The sequence below is a fragment of the Leptonychotes weddellii genome, chromosome 4 (assembly GCF_054177405.1).
Source record: "Leptonychotes weddellii isolate Sample4059 chromosome 4, ASM5417740v2, whole genome shotgun sequence".
Classification (NCBI taxonomy): Eukaryota; Metazoa; Chordata; class Mammalia; order Carnivora; family Phocidae; genus Leptonychotes; species Leptonychotes weddellii.
Window position 1 is genome coordinate 155,951,500 of NC_138372.1, and position 17,161 is coordinate 155,968,660.

The 17,161-nt window shown below is 39.4% G+C and overlaps 1 protein-coding gene across 9 annotated transcripts in view; it reads left to right on the forward strand.

The window, feature by feature from the left end:
• The window catches only part of TBC1D31 (TBC1 domain family member 31), a 64,950-nt gene that overhangs the window by 17,426 nt on the left and 30,363 nt on the right, over positions 1-17,161 (forward strand). For 7 of the 9 annotated variants that reach the window (XR_014144366.1, XM_081816478.1, XM_081816480.1 and 4 more), the window contains 7 exons: positions 1,693-1,844; positions 5,635-5,794; positions 8,218-8,418; positions 13,356-13,532; positions 14,929-15,045; positions 16,197-16,276; positions 16,355-16,501. Coding sequence is in view for 8 of the 9 variants with exons in the window: in XM_081816478.1 (XP_081672604.1) it covers positions 1,693-1,844; positions 5,635-5,794; positions 8,218-8,418; positions 13,356-13,532; positions 14,929-15,045; positions 16,197-16,276; positions 16,355-16,501 (1,034 nt within the window). In the remaining variant the exon portion in view is untranslated. The remainder of the gene's footprint in view (positions 1-1,692; positions 1,845-5,634; positions 5,795-8,217; positions 8,419-13,355; positions 13,533-14,928; positions 15,046-16,196; positions 16,277-16,354; positions 16,502-17,161) is intronic. The other 2 variants (XM_081816477.1, XM_081816482.1) reach the window with 1 other exon arrangement.

Below are 17,161 nucleotides of genomic sequence, written 5' to 3' on the forward strand. Positions count from 1 at the left end.
ACAGTAAGCTGTTTTGCAGTTAAGAAGGCTATTCTCGATGGGAATCAAAGAATAAAGAGCTGGAGATGTAACTAAGGATTTAACCATGTGAAATGTCCCAGGCTATTTGGGGAGATTATTTTGAGAAGATGGGCAGGAATATGGTATTCCTAGGGCACAGGTTTCTTCCATTTTCTTTCCTTCTTTCTTTTTCCTTCCCTCCCTCCCTTTGTGTGCTTTACAGAAATGACACACAAAATCATACTGGAGGCCATCGAAATTCTTACGAGAAAATGGTGAATTTTAACTAAAACTTTGTATTATCAAAAGTCAGCATTGTGTAGAGCTTATGTAATAGAAAAATAGAAAGTGGTATTTCCAACTTTGATATCAGGTTCAGTCACAATTGTCCATTGCACAAAGTGAGTCACTAATAAAACATCATAAATAATGCTCAACAAACTTTTGTATACATTTATCTTAAAGCACTTTGCTGATTTTTTTCTTCCAAGGGATTAGCTCTTAGAAGCAGATTGACTAGTTCAGAAGAGTCATGTATTTTCAAGGCTGTTGAGATACATTATATAGTATCTGTAGCCAGTTTTTATTACCAGCATCCCAGTAGGACAATGCCCGTGTCCTACACTCTCACCAACATTTAATATTTGTAATCTTTATGAGTAGTTAGTATTTCATGTCATTTTATAGTAGTAAGTAGTTTATAGAGTACATATGTTAGCGTATGTATAGCTTGTGTATGTATTTATGTATGTTATTTTTAAAGTCAATTTGATACATATAAAATGCTATCAATATTTACACTTGAATCTTCTATAAGGTTAAATATTTTAAAATTGTTACTTTGTATTTTATGAATTGCCTAGTCATTTTAGTCCCCGATTTTTTTTTTAAGAGTTTTTATTTTATTTACTTGAGAGAGAGAGAATGAGAGAGAGAGAGAGAGCATGAGAGAGGGGGAGGGTCAGAGGGAGGAGCAGACTCCCCGCCGAGCAGGGAGCCCGATATGGGACTTGATCCCAGGACTCCAGGATCATCACCTGAGCTGAAGGCAGTCGCTTAACCAACTGAGCCACCCAGGCGCCTGGCTTTCAGGTTATTTTAGAAACTTACTGTTTTTATACCTCGTTCTTCATTGGAGCATGCATTCTCTCTCTCATCAGTCTTTTTTTAAGTTTTATTTAAGTAATTTCTACATCCCACATGGGGCTTGAACTTATGATCCCAAGATCGAGTCGCACCCTCCTCCAACTGAGCCACCCAGGTGCCCCTCCAATTTTTTTATTTAAAGGGTTTTACCTTTTCCTTTCAGTTTTATAATAGTATATGAGATATCAGTATTATCCCATCGTATGTCATAAATGTATATTTTTTCCAGTTTAAGAAAAAGTAATTTTTTAAAACAAAAATTGACAACTTGTGGGTCGCCTGGGTGGCTCAGTCGTTAAACGTCTGCCTTCGGCTCGGGTCAGGATCCCAGGGTCCTAGGATCAAGCCCCACATCGGGCTCCCTGCTCTGCGGGAAGCCTGCTTCTCCCTCTCCCACTCCCCCTGCTTGTGTTCCCTCTCTCACTGTGTTTCCCTCTGTCAAATAAATAAATAAAATCTTTAAAAAAAAATTGACAACTTGTATAATTTTAAATATAAAGAGGGCTACGGGCTATATGAACAATAACTGTTTTTCTCCCTCTTTAGGTTTTCTTTTTACCATTAAGTAATACCATCCTCAGCTGTTTTAAAGATAATTCCATCTTTGCCTGGGAATGTGATACTCTTTCTTGCAGATATCAATTACCAGCTCCACCTGAAAGTTCTAGTATATTATACAAAGTATTTGCCGTGACCAGGTAATGTGCATTTCACTTTTTTTTTAAGTTTATTTATTTATTTTTAAGTAATCCCTATACTCAGTGTGGGGCTCTAACTCATGACCCTCAGATCAAGAATCATACACTCCTCCAACTGAGCCAGCCAGGCACCCCAAATGTACATTTAAAAAAAATTTTATTTTATTTAAATTCAGTTAACATGTAGCGTATTATTAGTTTCAGAGGTAGAGTTCAGTGATTTATCAGTTGCATATAACACCCAGTGCTCATCACATCACGTGCCCTCCTTAATACCCATCATCCAGTTACCCCACACCCCCACCCACCTCCCCTCCAGCAACCCTCACTTTGTTTCCTAGAGTTAAGAGTCTCTTATGGTTTGTCTCCCTCTCTGATCCAAATGTACATTTTTAAAATACTGAGAATTTAAGAAATCTAGCTTCTAGGAAAATTTTACAAATTTTCATTATCTCACTGTCATATGAGAAAATTTTCCTTCAAACTTATATATGTTCTGTAGAACTTTTTAACTTATTTTGGCAAATTTCAAATGTATGCAAAAATATAAAAATACAGGAAACCCTAATTATAGCGTTCTCATTAGCTGTAATAACTTATAGCCACTTTTATTTTATCTATAACTCAACCTGTTACTACCTCCTACTACCTACTGCGTTGCTTTAAAGCAAAGCCCAAGCAGGATCGTTTCATCCGTAAATATTTCAGTGTGTATCTCTGAAGGAAAGGGTCCTTTTTGGAACATAACCATAGTACTATTGTCACTTTTCTTTTTCAAGTTTTTATTTAAATTCCAGTTCATTAACCCTTTTATCACACTTTTTAAAAATGAATAATTTCTGGGGCACCTGGGTGGTTCAGTTGGTTAAGCATCTGCCTTCGGCTCAGGTCACAATCCCAGGGTCCTGGGATCGAGCCCTGCGTCGGGCTCCCTGCTCTGTGGGAGAGTCTGCTTCTCTCCCTCCCTCTGCCCCTCCCTCCACTCATGCTCTCTCTCTCGCTCACCGTCTCTCAAATAAAAAAATAAATCTTTTTTAAAAAATGAAGAATTTCTTAATATTGTCAAATATCTAGTCTTTGTTCAAATCAGGAACCAAACAAGGTTCACACAGTGTCTTGGATGATATATCCCTTTTTTAATGTTTTCCTTGCAATTTATTTGTTAAGGAACTGGTCATTTGTCCTATAGCACTCTCTGTATTTCAGATTTTGCTTTTTGCATCCCTGCGTTGGTGTTTAATATGATCCTCTTTTGTCTGTGTTTCTTGTATACTGGTCATACCTATATTTCCTGTAAATTGGAGGCTTGGTCTGATTCAGATTTGATTTGGGGTCAGGAAGACATGATAATGATAGGTGGTTTGTGTACTTTCATCAGACGAACACTTCTCTTGTGATATTAGTGGCCATCGATGATCATGACCTAGAACGAGTATTGCATTAGAGGTTAGCAAAATGGTGCTATGCTAATTCTGCCATTCCTTTTTCCCTTATTTACTAGAAACCTTCTATAGAAAGGAACTTCTTCTCATCAACTCTCTGGTTACTAGTTAGTTGCAAAGGAAAGGCAGGATAAATGCTTGATTTCCCTGTCTTTTAAAAAAAAAATTTATTTTTAAAGTAGGCTCCATGCCCAGCATGGAGCCCAATGTGGGGCTCAACCCACAACCCTGAGATCAAGAGTCAGACTAAGTTTAACCAACTGAGCCACCCAAGCGCCCCTCAAAATTTTTTTATGAAAAATAATGGGTTGGTTTATTAGCATCTTTCAGAGGTGGTCAATGAAGGCTTTGCCTTTAATCTTTGTGAATGAATGATTTAAACATAGTCGACATGATTTAATCCATTGACATTATTCTTAGTGATGCTCCAGTTCTCTCATCTTTGACCACTGGGATCCTTTCAAGTTGGCTCTGAGCCCCTTTGATAAAACTCCAGTTGTCTGTTTTGAATGCTCTCATTCTTTCTCATCTGACGAGATATTCCAGGCTTATCTTACACATTTTCTGTCCCAAACCTGGAATTGGCCATTTTTCTAAAGCGCCTGGGTTCGTTTTAGTGGGTAATGATATTTCAGAACCTAACCTGGATGCTAGGGGTACTCCTTGTGACTGATTCGGTCATTGTCTCTAGGCCTTTTCAGTGGAAGAGCTAGAAAATATATGTTATTTCCTTATTTTCTCTCATCCTCTTCTAAGCCATGAATAAATCCCATCAGTTGCACCAAATGAGATCTTGACTTGGTCTGATCTTGTGCATTGTCATGGCTATTACCCTACTCCAACTACCCTGGTCTCTTTCAGACTCCTGTAATAGTCTCCTTGTTTTCAACTTCACTTCATTTCTTTTTTTTTTTTTTTTTAAGATTTTATTTATTTAGAGAGAGAGAGAACATGAGTGGGGAGGAGAGGGAGAAGCAGGCTCCCCGATGAGTAGGGAGCCCAATGTGGGACTCAATCCCAGGACTCTGGGATCATGACCTGAGCCAAAGGCAGACGCTTAGCTGACTGAGCAACCCAGGTGCCCCTCAATTCCATTTCCTAAAGTCAGTCTCCACATAGCAGATAGAGTGGGGGGTTTCAGGGTTTTTTTGGTTTTTTGTTTTTTTAATTTTTTTTTAAGTAGGCTCCATGCCCAGTGTGGAGCCCAATGCGGGGCTTGAACTCAGGACCCTGAGGTCAAGACCTGAGCTGAGCTGACTGAGCCACCCAGGCGCCCTGATAGAGTGGTCTTTTTAAGTCATAAGTCAAATCGTGACACTTCCCTATTGAACTCCCTTGAAAGGCTTTCCCTTGTATTTAGAATAAAACCCAAACTCCCCATAATATCCCTGAGGCCTCTGTCATCTGGCCTTAGTTTTCCTGTCTTTCCTCCTGTTTCCTTTTCCTTTAACACAATTCCAGCCACGCTTGAGTGTGACTTCTCTCTCTTCCTTAGGTGGCTGACCTTATTCCTTTCTGAACACTCACGTGTCAACCAGTCTGGAATACCAACCAGCATGGAATTCTTCCTCCGAATCATCCCTTAACTGGCTCATTCACATTTTTTAGGGAGCAGACCTTCCTCCTTTCCCAACTCTATAACTCCCATCTCATTTTATAGTTCTTTATAGAACTATCGTCAGCTGAGATCAAGTTCATTTTTTTGCTTCCCTTCCTCTAGACTAAAAAATCCCATAAGAGCAGGGATCCCACCTGCCTTGTTCACCATTGTGTCCCTGGTGCCTGAAATGATACCTGGCTTGTAATAGACACTTTACAAGTCCTTGGTGAATGAATGAGCAACAGCATTGCAGGTTAATACAGCTTATTCTTCTCGTACCTTATAAAAGTAGCTTGCTTTGAGCAGGAAAAAAAAGTTGGAGTTTTTGGGTTTTTCATGTATCGGTGCTGTACCAACTCAGTATAGTTCTGTGTGAAATATAGGAAGTTGGATTGAGATTATGCTATAAAAGATAAATGTTACTCAGAAATCCTCAATCAAGTCATCAAACAAGTACTTGTTAAGCTGGTGTCTTAGTACAATAGGTAAAAAAATATATATATGCTGTAAACCTGAGCTTTCCTGTATGGTAGCCACTGTATGCATGGGACTATTTAGTAAAAATTAAATGAAATTATTTTATTTCCTCAGAAGCATTAGCCACATTTCAAGTTCTCAGTCACATGTGGCCAGTAGTGAGCATATTGGGCAGCACAGATAGAGAACATTTCTATCCTGTTGGATCATATTGGACAGTACTGCTGTAAACAGTCCACTTAGTTGTACTTTCTCACCTTTTGTTCTGCAGAGATGGTCGAATCCTCGCCGCTGGAGGGAAATCAAATCATCTTCACTTGTGGTGCTTGGAAGCTAAACAGCTATTCAGAATTATTCAGATGCCTACTAAAGTTCGAGCCATCCGCCACCTAGAATTTCTCCCTGATAGTTTTGATGCTGGTTCCAATCAGGTTAGTAATATAAAGGTAGGACATTGTATAATTTCTGAACCATCTTTGCTCTTGTACCGTGATTATTACAAGGACCTGAAAGTGCTAAGATTATGAAGAGTCTAAAATTGAAAAAAATTTACATTATTAGGTTCTGTATATTACTGACAATTAACCCTTTTTCTAAAATCAATATACTTTAAATTTATGTCATGCTTTATGGTTTACAGGGTGCTTTAGCATGTTATTTTTTATTTGCGTATAGGGAAGGTATTCTCACCATTACATAGACTGACATTAAAGCTTAGAATTATTAAGTGACTTGTCAACCTTCCTATTAATTGTAAGGATTAAAGGGGGGAGTAGAATTAAAGTTTTCTCTATGTTGTACTGTTTTATCTACCATAACTTGTTGCCTGAGTTTTATGAAGCATGTTTTCTTTGTATCTTGCCTTAGTTTACAAAATATTCCCCCCTCTACATATTATGTTGTAAAAATTTTCTTTGCTTATGTATTTTATTCATTTTATTCATTTTTTTAAAGTAGACTCCACGCCCAGCATAGGGCTTGAACTCATGACCCTGAGATCAAGAGTCACATTCTCTATGGGTTGAACCAGCCAGGCATCCTCACACCATTTTTCTTTTTAATAGTTGAGTAGTCAAACCTTAACTTTCTTATTTTAAATTGACTGTTTTGAGTCGCGTACTTTAACAAGTTATATATAACTCATGACCCTGAGATTAAGAGTTGCATGCTCTGCCAGCCGAGCCAGCCAGGTACCCCAACTTAAGTTTTTTGAATAGATAATGCATTTACAAGGTTGAAAACATAAAAAATAAATAAATAAAAAGACAATGAAGTGAAATCTCTTATTCTTCTCTCCCATTTGCCCAGTTACTCACTCTCCATAACCACTGTTGTTATTAACACTCCTGTTTCTCCCACTTTCTTACGCAGCTTTGCACCTTGCTTTTCTTCACTTTTATTTTTGGCTTTTCTTCACTTAATTATTGACCTTGAAGATGGTCAGTAGAGAACTTCATTTTTTTTTTTTTTTACAGCTGCATAGTATTTCATAGTTTTTTAACCAGTGCTTTGTTATTGGGCACTTAGCCTGTTTTTAGTCCTTCTTTATTACAAATAATGGTGCACTGAGGGGTGTCTGGGTGGCTCAGTTGGTTAAGCGTCTGCCTTCGGCCCAGGTCATGATCTCAGGGTCCTGGGATCGAGCCCCACATTGAGCCCTCCGCACTCAGCAGGGAGTCTGTTTCTCCCTCTTCCTCTGCCCCTCCCCCTGCTTGTGTTCTCTCTCTCTCTCAAATAAATAAAATCTTAAACAAACAAACAAACAAATAATGGTGCACTGAATAACTTTTTGCACACACCATTTCATACATCCTCTCCATAGGATAAAATCCCAGAGTTGAAATAGTAGTATTAGGATTATGTGCATCTGTAATTTTGAGGATCTTGCCAAATTGCCCTCTAGAAAGGTTGCATCAGCTGTGAGTGAGGGGGTTTCCTACAGCCTGACCCAACAGAAGAGATTGCCACCTTCAGACTGTCTCCAGCCACTTCCAGGCTGTCGTCTTTCATGTAGCAAGTGACATCAGCATCTCGTGCAGTCCATGGTGGCACAGCTTGCCAGCCCCGGCATTGGGGAAAGAACCCATGCGTAGACAAGGCAGTAAAAGGGTCTGTTGTGTATTGACTTACGCTTTTTTAGTACATGTTTTCAGTTTTTCAAATTACGTGAGTTAAAACTAAGTTTTTCCCCCTTTAAAAGCTAGATTCCTTCTTACCCTTCCTTGCAGCCCACAGACTTTCTTTTCTCCATTCCGCAAATGTTACACCTGCCAGAGTCAGGTTTATGTAGGGGCAGCAGGACAAATGCTAGTTCTGATCAAGCTGTGGGGATGGTAAAGGAAAACAAACCCTCCCCCCTCCTTGCCTCTGACAACTAGAGTGGAGGTCACAGTTAAGGACTGTCTAATCATCTGTATTCCCTCTGAAGGGATTAGTACAGATGCTCCCTGCCATAGTCTCTCAGGATGGGCACCTTGCTGGTTCTGGTCAGAGTCAGGCTTATCTGGACCTCAGTAGGGCTAATGTACATGAGCCATAATTAGAGATTTTGAAATACATGATGGCTCTTTGCGAATATAATCTCTGACAGTCTTCCCCCCCAACAAACAAACAAACAAAAAAACTCCATATATAGCTACATACACATATGTATGTGTAAATGTGTATAGTTTGATGTTTAGGGAGTTGACTTTTTTTAAATTGAGTTATAATTGACATAAAACGTTAGCTTCATAATGATTCGATATTTATATACATTGTGTAATGATCACTATAATAAGTCTAGTTAATGTCTGAGACACTGGACTTTTAAATGTGTTTTTGGAACTCATATATTGTTTCTGTCTACTCTTAGGTTCTTGGAGTGCTAAGTCAAGATGGTATAATGAGATTTGTTAATATACAGACTTGTAAACTTCTCTTTGAAATTGGGAGCCTTGATGAAGGAATTAGCTCATCAGTAATTAGCCCACATGGTCGGTACATTGCATCTATTATGGAAAATGGAAGTCTGAACATATATTCAGTTCAAGCTCTAACACAAGAAATAAATAAGGTATGTTATCAAGTAAAGAATATCACGGGTTTTGTTTTATTTTGTTTTTAAGATTTTATTTATTTATTTGACAGAGAGAGACACAGTGAGAACAGGAACACAAGCAGGGGGAGTGGGAGAGGGAGAAGCAGGCTTCCCGCGGAGCAAGGAGCCCAATGTAGGGCTCGATCCCAGGACCCTGGGATCATGACCTGAGCCGAAGGCAGCTGCTTAACCGACTGAGCCACCCAGGCACCCCTATCACGGGTTTTTTTTAAAGATTTAAATGTTGTATCATCAAAAATAAAATCTTGGGGTGCCTGGGTGGCTCAGTTAAGCATCTGCCTTCAGTTCAGCTTATGATCCCAGGGTCCTGGGATCAAGCCCTGCATTGGGCTCCCTGCTCAGCGAGGAGTCTGCTTCTCCCTCTGTGCTTTCCCTTCCTCTCTCTCTGTCTCTCAAATAAATAAATAAAATATTAAAAACAAACAAACAAAAAAATATAATCTTTATGCTCTGATTTTCTAAATTCCTTGGACCTTATCCATACTTCTGGGTTTTGTTTTGTTTTTTCTCCTCTTCCTCCCAAAGCCACATCTCTATGCTTTTTTTCTTTCCTCCATGATTTTAAATTTAAGTAATCTCCACCCCCAACGTGGGGCTTGAACTTACAACCCCAAGATTAAGATTCACATGCTCTACCGACTGAGCCAGCCAGGCCCCTTCACACTTTTCTCAGCTATGCTCCTTTCTTAAGTTGCTGCCTGCCTAACAGGCATCTGTGGGGTCCCTATCCCATTCAGCGTGCCTGTCATGATCTCCTTCCCAAAAGAGATCTTCAGTCCCAGTCTCTTCATTTCTGTCTCAGTCTTTCTTCCCATCTTATAGGTTAGAAATCTTGGAGCACTAGGACTGTTCCTGTACATCTTTAGATCTAGTCAATATTAAGTCATAGTTCTTAAATTTAAAATAATATCTATATAAGTGTTGCCTGTTGTCCATCTCCACATTAGCTGTCCCTGTATTTGTACTCAGTAACTACTCTTGAGTTCAGTTATTTAAACCAATATACCAAAACTCAGAGGGGCGCCTGGGTGGCTCAGTCATTAAGCGTCTGCCTTCGGCTCAGGTCATGATCCCGGGGTCCTGGGATCAAGCCCCGCATTCGGCTCTCTGATCAGTGGGAAGCCTGCTTCTCCCTCTCCCACTCCCCCTGCTTGTGTTCCTGCTCGCGCTGTGTCTCTCTCTCTCTATCAAATAAATAAATAAATAAATAAATAAATAATCTTTAAAAAAAAAAAAAACTTGGAGCCCTCAGGGCCTCCCTCTGCCCATCAGTCCCTCTTTTATATAGCATGTTTCTAAAATAATACTGTCATCATCATTTCTAAAATAGTGCTACTTTGGTGGCTTCCTTCCTTTTGTCTGCCACTTTAAGTCCAGACTCTAATGCCTGACTGTCAAAGTCCTCTCTAATCTTGTCTGGTCTGCCTGTCTAACTTACTTCCCCAGACTTGTAACTTCCCTCACTGTCCCCCCATAGACCCCATTCTCATTTCTACATCTGCTGCATTGTTCATTTCACCTAAAATATACTTCCCACTTCTCTTTTATGGTTATCTAGAATTTCCCCGACTTGTTGCCGAGTCTCATTGTCTGTGTGCAGCCTTGTGAGTTCTGGGGTCGTGTCATTGCCCCTGAGAGGGACTTTGCTGATCACCTGGTCTAATGATTTCCTTTTATGGAGGAAGAAGCTCATGCCTCAGCCTCATCACACAGCTAGTCATTAGCAGGGCCCGTGTTCTGTTCTTAAAATGATATAGTCTTTTTGCTATGTGTCTGCTCCTTCTTGTCCTTTTTATCTTTTTTTTTTTTTTTTTTTTTAGTTAGACAAGTAATAAGTCTCTTAACACAGGAAAAAAAAAATCAAAAGATACAGATAAACAAAGAGATGAGAATCACTCAGTCTCTCCTTTCTTGGATGATTTTGAGGTATATATTTTCCCAGGCTTTTTTGTCTATGCTTGTGAATGTAGACAGTCCGTCCTCGTTATTTATGGATTCTGTAAATGTGAATTCACCTCCTGGTAAAAATCAACAATATATATGAAATAAGTGTCTTTAAACACAAACATACACTAAACAAAGTGACATATTGATTGGCTGATAGAAAGGCTGTGATCACTGGCTCACAGGGACCTAACTGTATTTCTCCTAGGATTGGTGATTCAGTATCACTAACTCAGTACTTGCGACTTCTTTATAGAACAGACCTACTGTGACTAGCGAGAAGCTACTCTGTGTGTGTGTGTGTGTGTGTGTGTGTGTGCGCACGCACATGCGTACATTTTCTTTAACCATATGGAATTAGACTCTACTGTTCTCGTAAACTTTAAAAATTTTAATAACATTATTTGCTCTTAATGGGAGTTTTCAGCTTAGCTGAATTTTGGAGGAGCTAGGTACATGTTATTAATAGAAGCGGGGAGAGATCTGAGAAAAACCAAAGTAAGAGTAAGTCAGTGACTTCCTCTCTGCTCTTTGTTAAGCAAATTAACATCATATTGACCAGAAAAGCTAGAGTATAACAGAAGGAGGATGATCTTTTTTTCTTTTTCTTTTGTACACATTACCAGTGTCTTCCTGGCTATTGAGCATACACGAATGCTCAGGTCTGTAGTTTCTATAGAACTGACCCATGTTCCATTCCTTCAAGTCCTGTTTTTTGGCTATTGGAGAATTATTGGTGCTAATTGTGCCAATAAGTAAGCTAATTGCTACTTCTTTGTTGAAGTTTTAACACTACTAAGGTATTGGCTATGCAGGTCATATCTCAGGCCCTAACTTTTGGGAGATTGTATTTCGTGGAAGCACATGAAGTTCAAGAGAAAAAACGTGGCGCTAGAATAAAAATTTTAATAAAGATTGGGAAGAATGGATTGAGGTTAGAAAGATGGGCAATATTTAGAAGTCAGACCATTTCTAATTGCATTTCATAGATAAAGAATTGAAAAATTGAATCATAGAATAGGTGGCCATCATACTTTTTTTTGGGTCAGAGCTATTGTTATACTTGCCTTTATCCTTGTGTTTTTTCTAGATGTGAATAAATGACCATGTATCCGAGAAAAACACCATTTAAAAAATCTTATAGAAACAGTCACAACTTTAAATGCTTTTTATAATAATTTTAAAACAAAAATTTAGTATCTATGCCATGTGTGTATTATCACATTACCTACTGTATACATTTTACAGTGTTATGTATTCATCACACTGCAGTTGGCAATAGGGAAGACTTTTTTTGAAGATTCTATTTATTTGAGAGAGAGAGCATGAGTGGGGGGTTGGGGGGAGGGTAAAGGGAGAGGGAGAAACAGACTCCCCACCAAGCACAGACCTGACACAGGGCTCAATCCCAGGACCCTGAGATCATGACCTGAGCTGAAGTCAACTGTGTAACCCGACTGAGCCACCCAGGCGCCCCAGGGAAGACTTTTTTGGACTCAGACAGTAGGCTGCAGATTTCAAAAGCAGAAGTCCTAAACCTCTGAAGATAACATGAGAAAAATCTCTGAAACCTCAAAGTAGCCTTTTAGTAGTCTATGTTATGAAAAAGGGTCAAGATGTTTGCTTTGTTCTGCTTTATTCTTTTGGGAGTGAGAGGGGAAGAGGTCAAAAAGTTTGGTATCCTTTTCAGAGAGCTTTCCTGAAGAGTGGTGATTCATTTTCATTAGACATTATCTTGGAAGATCACTATTCTGGCTTTCATGACAATGTGAATACGAGGTACTGTGTCTAACATGTGTTTTTCTGAAATCTAATGTGTTCATTTGGACATACGGGGTCTTCCCTGTGTTGTTGTTCTCTGTTTTCATATGAAAGGAATTGACACTTTGGCTTCCAGAAAAAATTTTTAAAAATCACACATCCACCTAGTCTTTGATTTGGGTCTGGGCTAATTACTAAGGAAACTTCTAGCAATGAAGGCCTCAAACATTTAAATGGTCTGTGAAAGCCATTGTACTTTCATTAATATTTAGAACTCGGGAAGCCTGAGTTACCTTATCTGCTCATTTCCTTTGAAAAAGGAAGATCTTTTGATTTTAAAGTGGTATTATTCATAGAGAAAATGTGTTAGTGTATCATTTTCCCTTAAGTAAATTGTTGGGGCTAATTTTCTTCTTATTTTCCCATAGAAATGAGAATTAAGACTCTAAGTGGTGCTGTCCAAATTGCCCGTTAAGCTGTTGATGCCATAGGGGACTAACAGCCTTCTCTGTGGAGCCAGGGACAGAGGCAGGCGTCAAATGCCTCTAGAGGAATGTCATTTGACAACTCCCTCAGAGAAATTCACTTGAGCCCAAAGAATATTAGGGTGCTTCTCTCCCCGTTCTAGGAGGGCCCTACGTCCAGCTGTGCCTTCTGTGCTGATTATCACCAAACTACTAACTTTATCGCGCAAGTATAAAAAAAATGGATTGGGGCATCTGCTTTTGGCTCAGGCCATGATCCTGGGGTCCTGGGATCGAGCCCTGCATTGGGCTCCCTGCTCAGTGGGGAGTCTACTGCTCCCTCTGCCTCTGTCCCCCCACCCCCACTCATGCTCGCTCACTCTCTCTCTCTCATGCTCTCTCTCTCAAATAGATAAATAAAATCTTTTAAAAAAATGGATTGATATACTATGATTGAAGGCCAGCTTTCAAGGGATAATTAAATTCTCTATTGTTGTCAATCATGTATCTTTATTGTGTTCTTCAAAGGAATTTGGCAGAAATTTGTTTTGATTTAATGACAAGGAAACATTCTTGGTTATTTTATGTACACTTTTTGCTTGAAGAATAATGATGTATGTTAAGGCACATTATGAAATTGATCACAACAAATTTTGTAAATCCTATGTGGACAGGTCTGTTTTCCAAGGATAACCACTAGATTTTATTTTTTCCCCCTTTTAGCCACCTCCTCCCTTAGTGAAAGTGATTGAAGATTTGCCCAAGAGTAAACTGAATTCTGGTGACCTTAAGATAAAAGTAACAACAGGAAGAGTACAGCGGCCAGCAAAATCAAGGGAAAACAAAATACAAACCAGAATACTAAAGCAAGACCTGGCTGGTAGTTTTGAAAATAAAGAGGTAAGAATATATTATAGTTACATTTTTGTTTGTCATGACTCTGCTGTGAACAAGATTGATGATAGGCCATCATCACTCTTCCCTCTCTTAGAAGTTAAAGGAAAGAAGAGAAGAAAGTTGTAACTGAAATTATAATGTGCCTTCTAAATTTTAAGTATGTAATTATAATTAGTACATGTTTATGATTTTTAAAGAAGTCAAATAGTATAGAATTGCACTGTCCAATACGCTAGCCACTAGCCACATGGGGCTACTGAGTACCTGAGATGCGCCTAGTCTGGACTGAGATGCACTGCATACGGCAGATACTCATCCCACATTGAAACTTCGTATAAGCAGAAGAAATAAAATATCCTGGAGTGCCTGGCTGGCTCAGTCAGAAAAGCATGTGACTCTTGATCTTGGGGTCGTGAGTTCAAGCCCCATGTTGACTGTAGAGATTACTTAAATAAGTAAATACATTTTTTAAAAAAGAATATAAACAGGGCGCCTGGGTGACTCAGTCGTTAAGCGTCTGCCTTCAGCTCAGGTCATGATCCCAGGGTCCTGGGATGGAGCCCCACATCAGGCTCCCTGCTCGGCGGGAAGCCTGCTTCTCCCTCTGCCACTCCCCCTGATTGTGTTCTTGCTCTCGCTATCTCTCTGTCCAATAAATAAATAAAATCTTTAAAAATAAATAAATAAATAAATTCAGTTTAGTCAATATATAGCGTATTATTAGTTTCAGGGGTAGAATTTAGTGATTCATTGGTTGCTCATTACATATAATGCCCAGTGCTCATTACAACACATGCCCTCCTTAATGCCCATCACCCAATTATCCCATCCCCCCACCAAGCTCCCTTCCAAAAATATTGGTTAGTTTTAAAAAGCTAACTAGCAGGCACAAGTCTAGCTGTGTAAAGATTGGACAATATTGTTCTTGTTCAGGGACTGAGAAAATAGGCTGAATGATAGCTCTGAGACATGGTCTGACCTCAGCTTTCCTGAGAATTTATAGGAGGCTTTTCTGAGAAAAAGGAGGGCATGATCACAATTGACTTCTGTGAAATAAAAGAGGCACCACCATCAGGGCACCTGGCAGTGCTCTAGTGTGAGTCAAATTCGGAAATCCTACAGAAATGTGTCAGGGAGTGGGCTGCTTCTAAGCAATCCTCAGCCGGCTGTAAGGAGTAGGTCCAAGTAGAACCCTTGTTCAGGGTGAAATGCATTTCGTCCACTAATCTTGTTGTCGGGATATGGACGGGGAAGCAGGAACTTCATCTGTATGTGGTCAAGATAAGAACAGATAAAACTCAAGCCAAACCCACCTGGGCGTTTTATCTTTGTTTACAAAGAGGTTCCAGTGGCAGCAGGTGTCTTGCAGATGACGGGAATGAATGTGTCTCTTTCCTAGATCCTGTTGCCTCAGCCTTCAGTCTCTGGCGCATGGCTCTCAAAGGGGGATCTTCATTCACCATCCTCTTGGGTTTTCCCTTCACCCCCTCTTACATTGGACTACCTGTTTTTTATGGTAAAAAAAAAAAGGGGGGGGCATTGAACCAAGTCAGAAAATCTGGCTTTGAGTCTTGAGCCAAGACTTATTGATCAGGTTTGTGTCACTGAGCTCTGACCTACCCTTTTTCTCAAAGAAAAAACATCCCATCTGTTCCGTTGAGTTGTTAGCATCAAACGAGGTCATCTCTGAAAATGGCTTTATCATCCCCAAATCTATATAGTAATTTTCCATTAAGATAAAAATTGACTTAAAAGTAAGAAGGGGGAGGGGCACCTGTGGCTCAGTCATTAAGCATCTGCCTTCTGCTCGGGTCATGGTCCCAGGGTCCTGGGATCGAGCCCTGCATCAGGCTCCCTGCTCTCTGGGAAGCCTGCTTCTCCCTCTCCCTCTGCCCCTGCTTGTGTTCCCTCTCTCGCTGTGTCTCTCTCTGTCAAATAAATAAATAAAATCTTAATAAAAAAAAAAGTAAGAAGGGGGAAAAAAGTGAAAGGGTGGGGAGAGAAAGAAGGAAGAAAATACCAGGACACATTGCTCTTGCCGCTGGGATTAGCAGGTGACAGCCCGCCGGCCACATCTGGCTCCTCCGGCTAAGAATAAGTTTCACATTTTTAAATGTTTACATTTTAAGTATCTTCATAATATCCTTGATTTTATCTCTTGACCCACAAAGCCTAAAACATTTACTCTCTGACCCTTTACAGAAAAAGTTTGCCAAACCCAGGTCTAGGGTGATACGTCATGAACTTTATCTGCTGTGTACATGTGCACTGGAGAGAGAGAGACAGAGAATAGAGAGTCCCATGTTGTAAAAATATTTTTTTACTGCACGTAGTGTTCTAAAATTGGAAAGCCACGGGGTACGTGGGTGGCTCAGTTGGTTGAGCATCCCGACTCTTAGTTTCAGCTCAGGTCATGATCTCAGGGTCGTGAGATCGAGCCCCGCATCAGAATCCATGCGCAGCGTGGTGTCTACTTGAGATTCTTTCCCCCTCTGTCTCTGCTTCTCCCCCTGCTCATTCCTCCCCCCTCTAAAATAAATAAATAAATGAATAAAATCTTTAAATACATAAGTAAGTAAAGCTGGAAAGCCACTGTGGGCTAGATTACCTTTTCAGTTTTGTGATTATGTCACTTACTGATATTATTTATTTATTTATTTTTTTAAGAATGAGTTGTCCGATGGCTTGAACAAAAAGCGTTTACAAGTCTTATTAAAAGGCTATGGTGAATATCCAATGAAATACAGGTAAAATTTACTTTCTTTCATGTTAAATCAATTTTACCCCCCAAATTTTTCTTGGTTGAAATTACGTTTTTGTTCCAGAATGTTCATTTGGCGTTCTCTTCTACAACTGCCTGAAAACCATACGGCATTTAGCAGCCTGGAAGATAAGGGTGTTCATGTGGCATTTCTCAACCTTCAGAAGAAATACCCCATCAAAAGCGGGAAACTACTCAGAGTATTACAGAGGTATGTTCGGTATATTGCAGCAATATATGTATCTTCCTAGAGATATTTATTAATTACAAACGGGAAGATAGTAATTTTATAGTAGAGAAACTTGGCCGATACCACCTTAACTAAGTAGTCAGATTTAAAATCACCAGTAATAATACACATCAGTATGTTGTACATCACTTTTTGGTATTCTTGCCAGAAATTTATAACCTCACTCTAAAATTGTGAGAAAACATTGAGGGACAATCTATAAAATAACTATGTGGTATTCCTCAAAAATGTCAGTGTCCAAAAGATAAGAAACTGGGAGCTTCCACATTGGAAGAACCTGTGGGGACTTAGCAAAGAAATACAGTGTTGCATCCTAGATTGGCAAAACGAAAAAATGACACAGCAAAATGGGAAAAATGATAAAATCTGAATGAAGTCTGATTTAGTTAATAGCACAGTACCAATGTTAATTTCCTAGTGTTGATAATTGTACTGTATTTATGCAAGATGTTAACAGAGTAATTTGAGTGAAAGGTATACAGGAACTCTCTACTGATTTTACAACTTTTTGTAAACCTAAAACTATCTCAAAACAAAAGGTTTAAAAAAAAAGGGAAACCTTGAAAGTATCAGAATATGGGAGAATTATAGCCCTAGAGTAAGGCAAGCCTTTTTAAACTT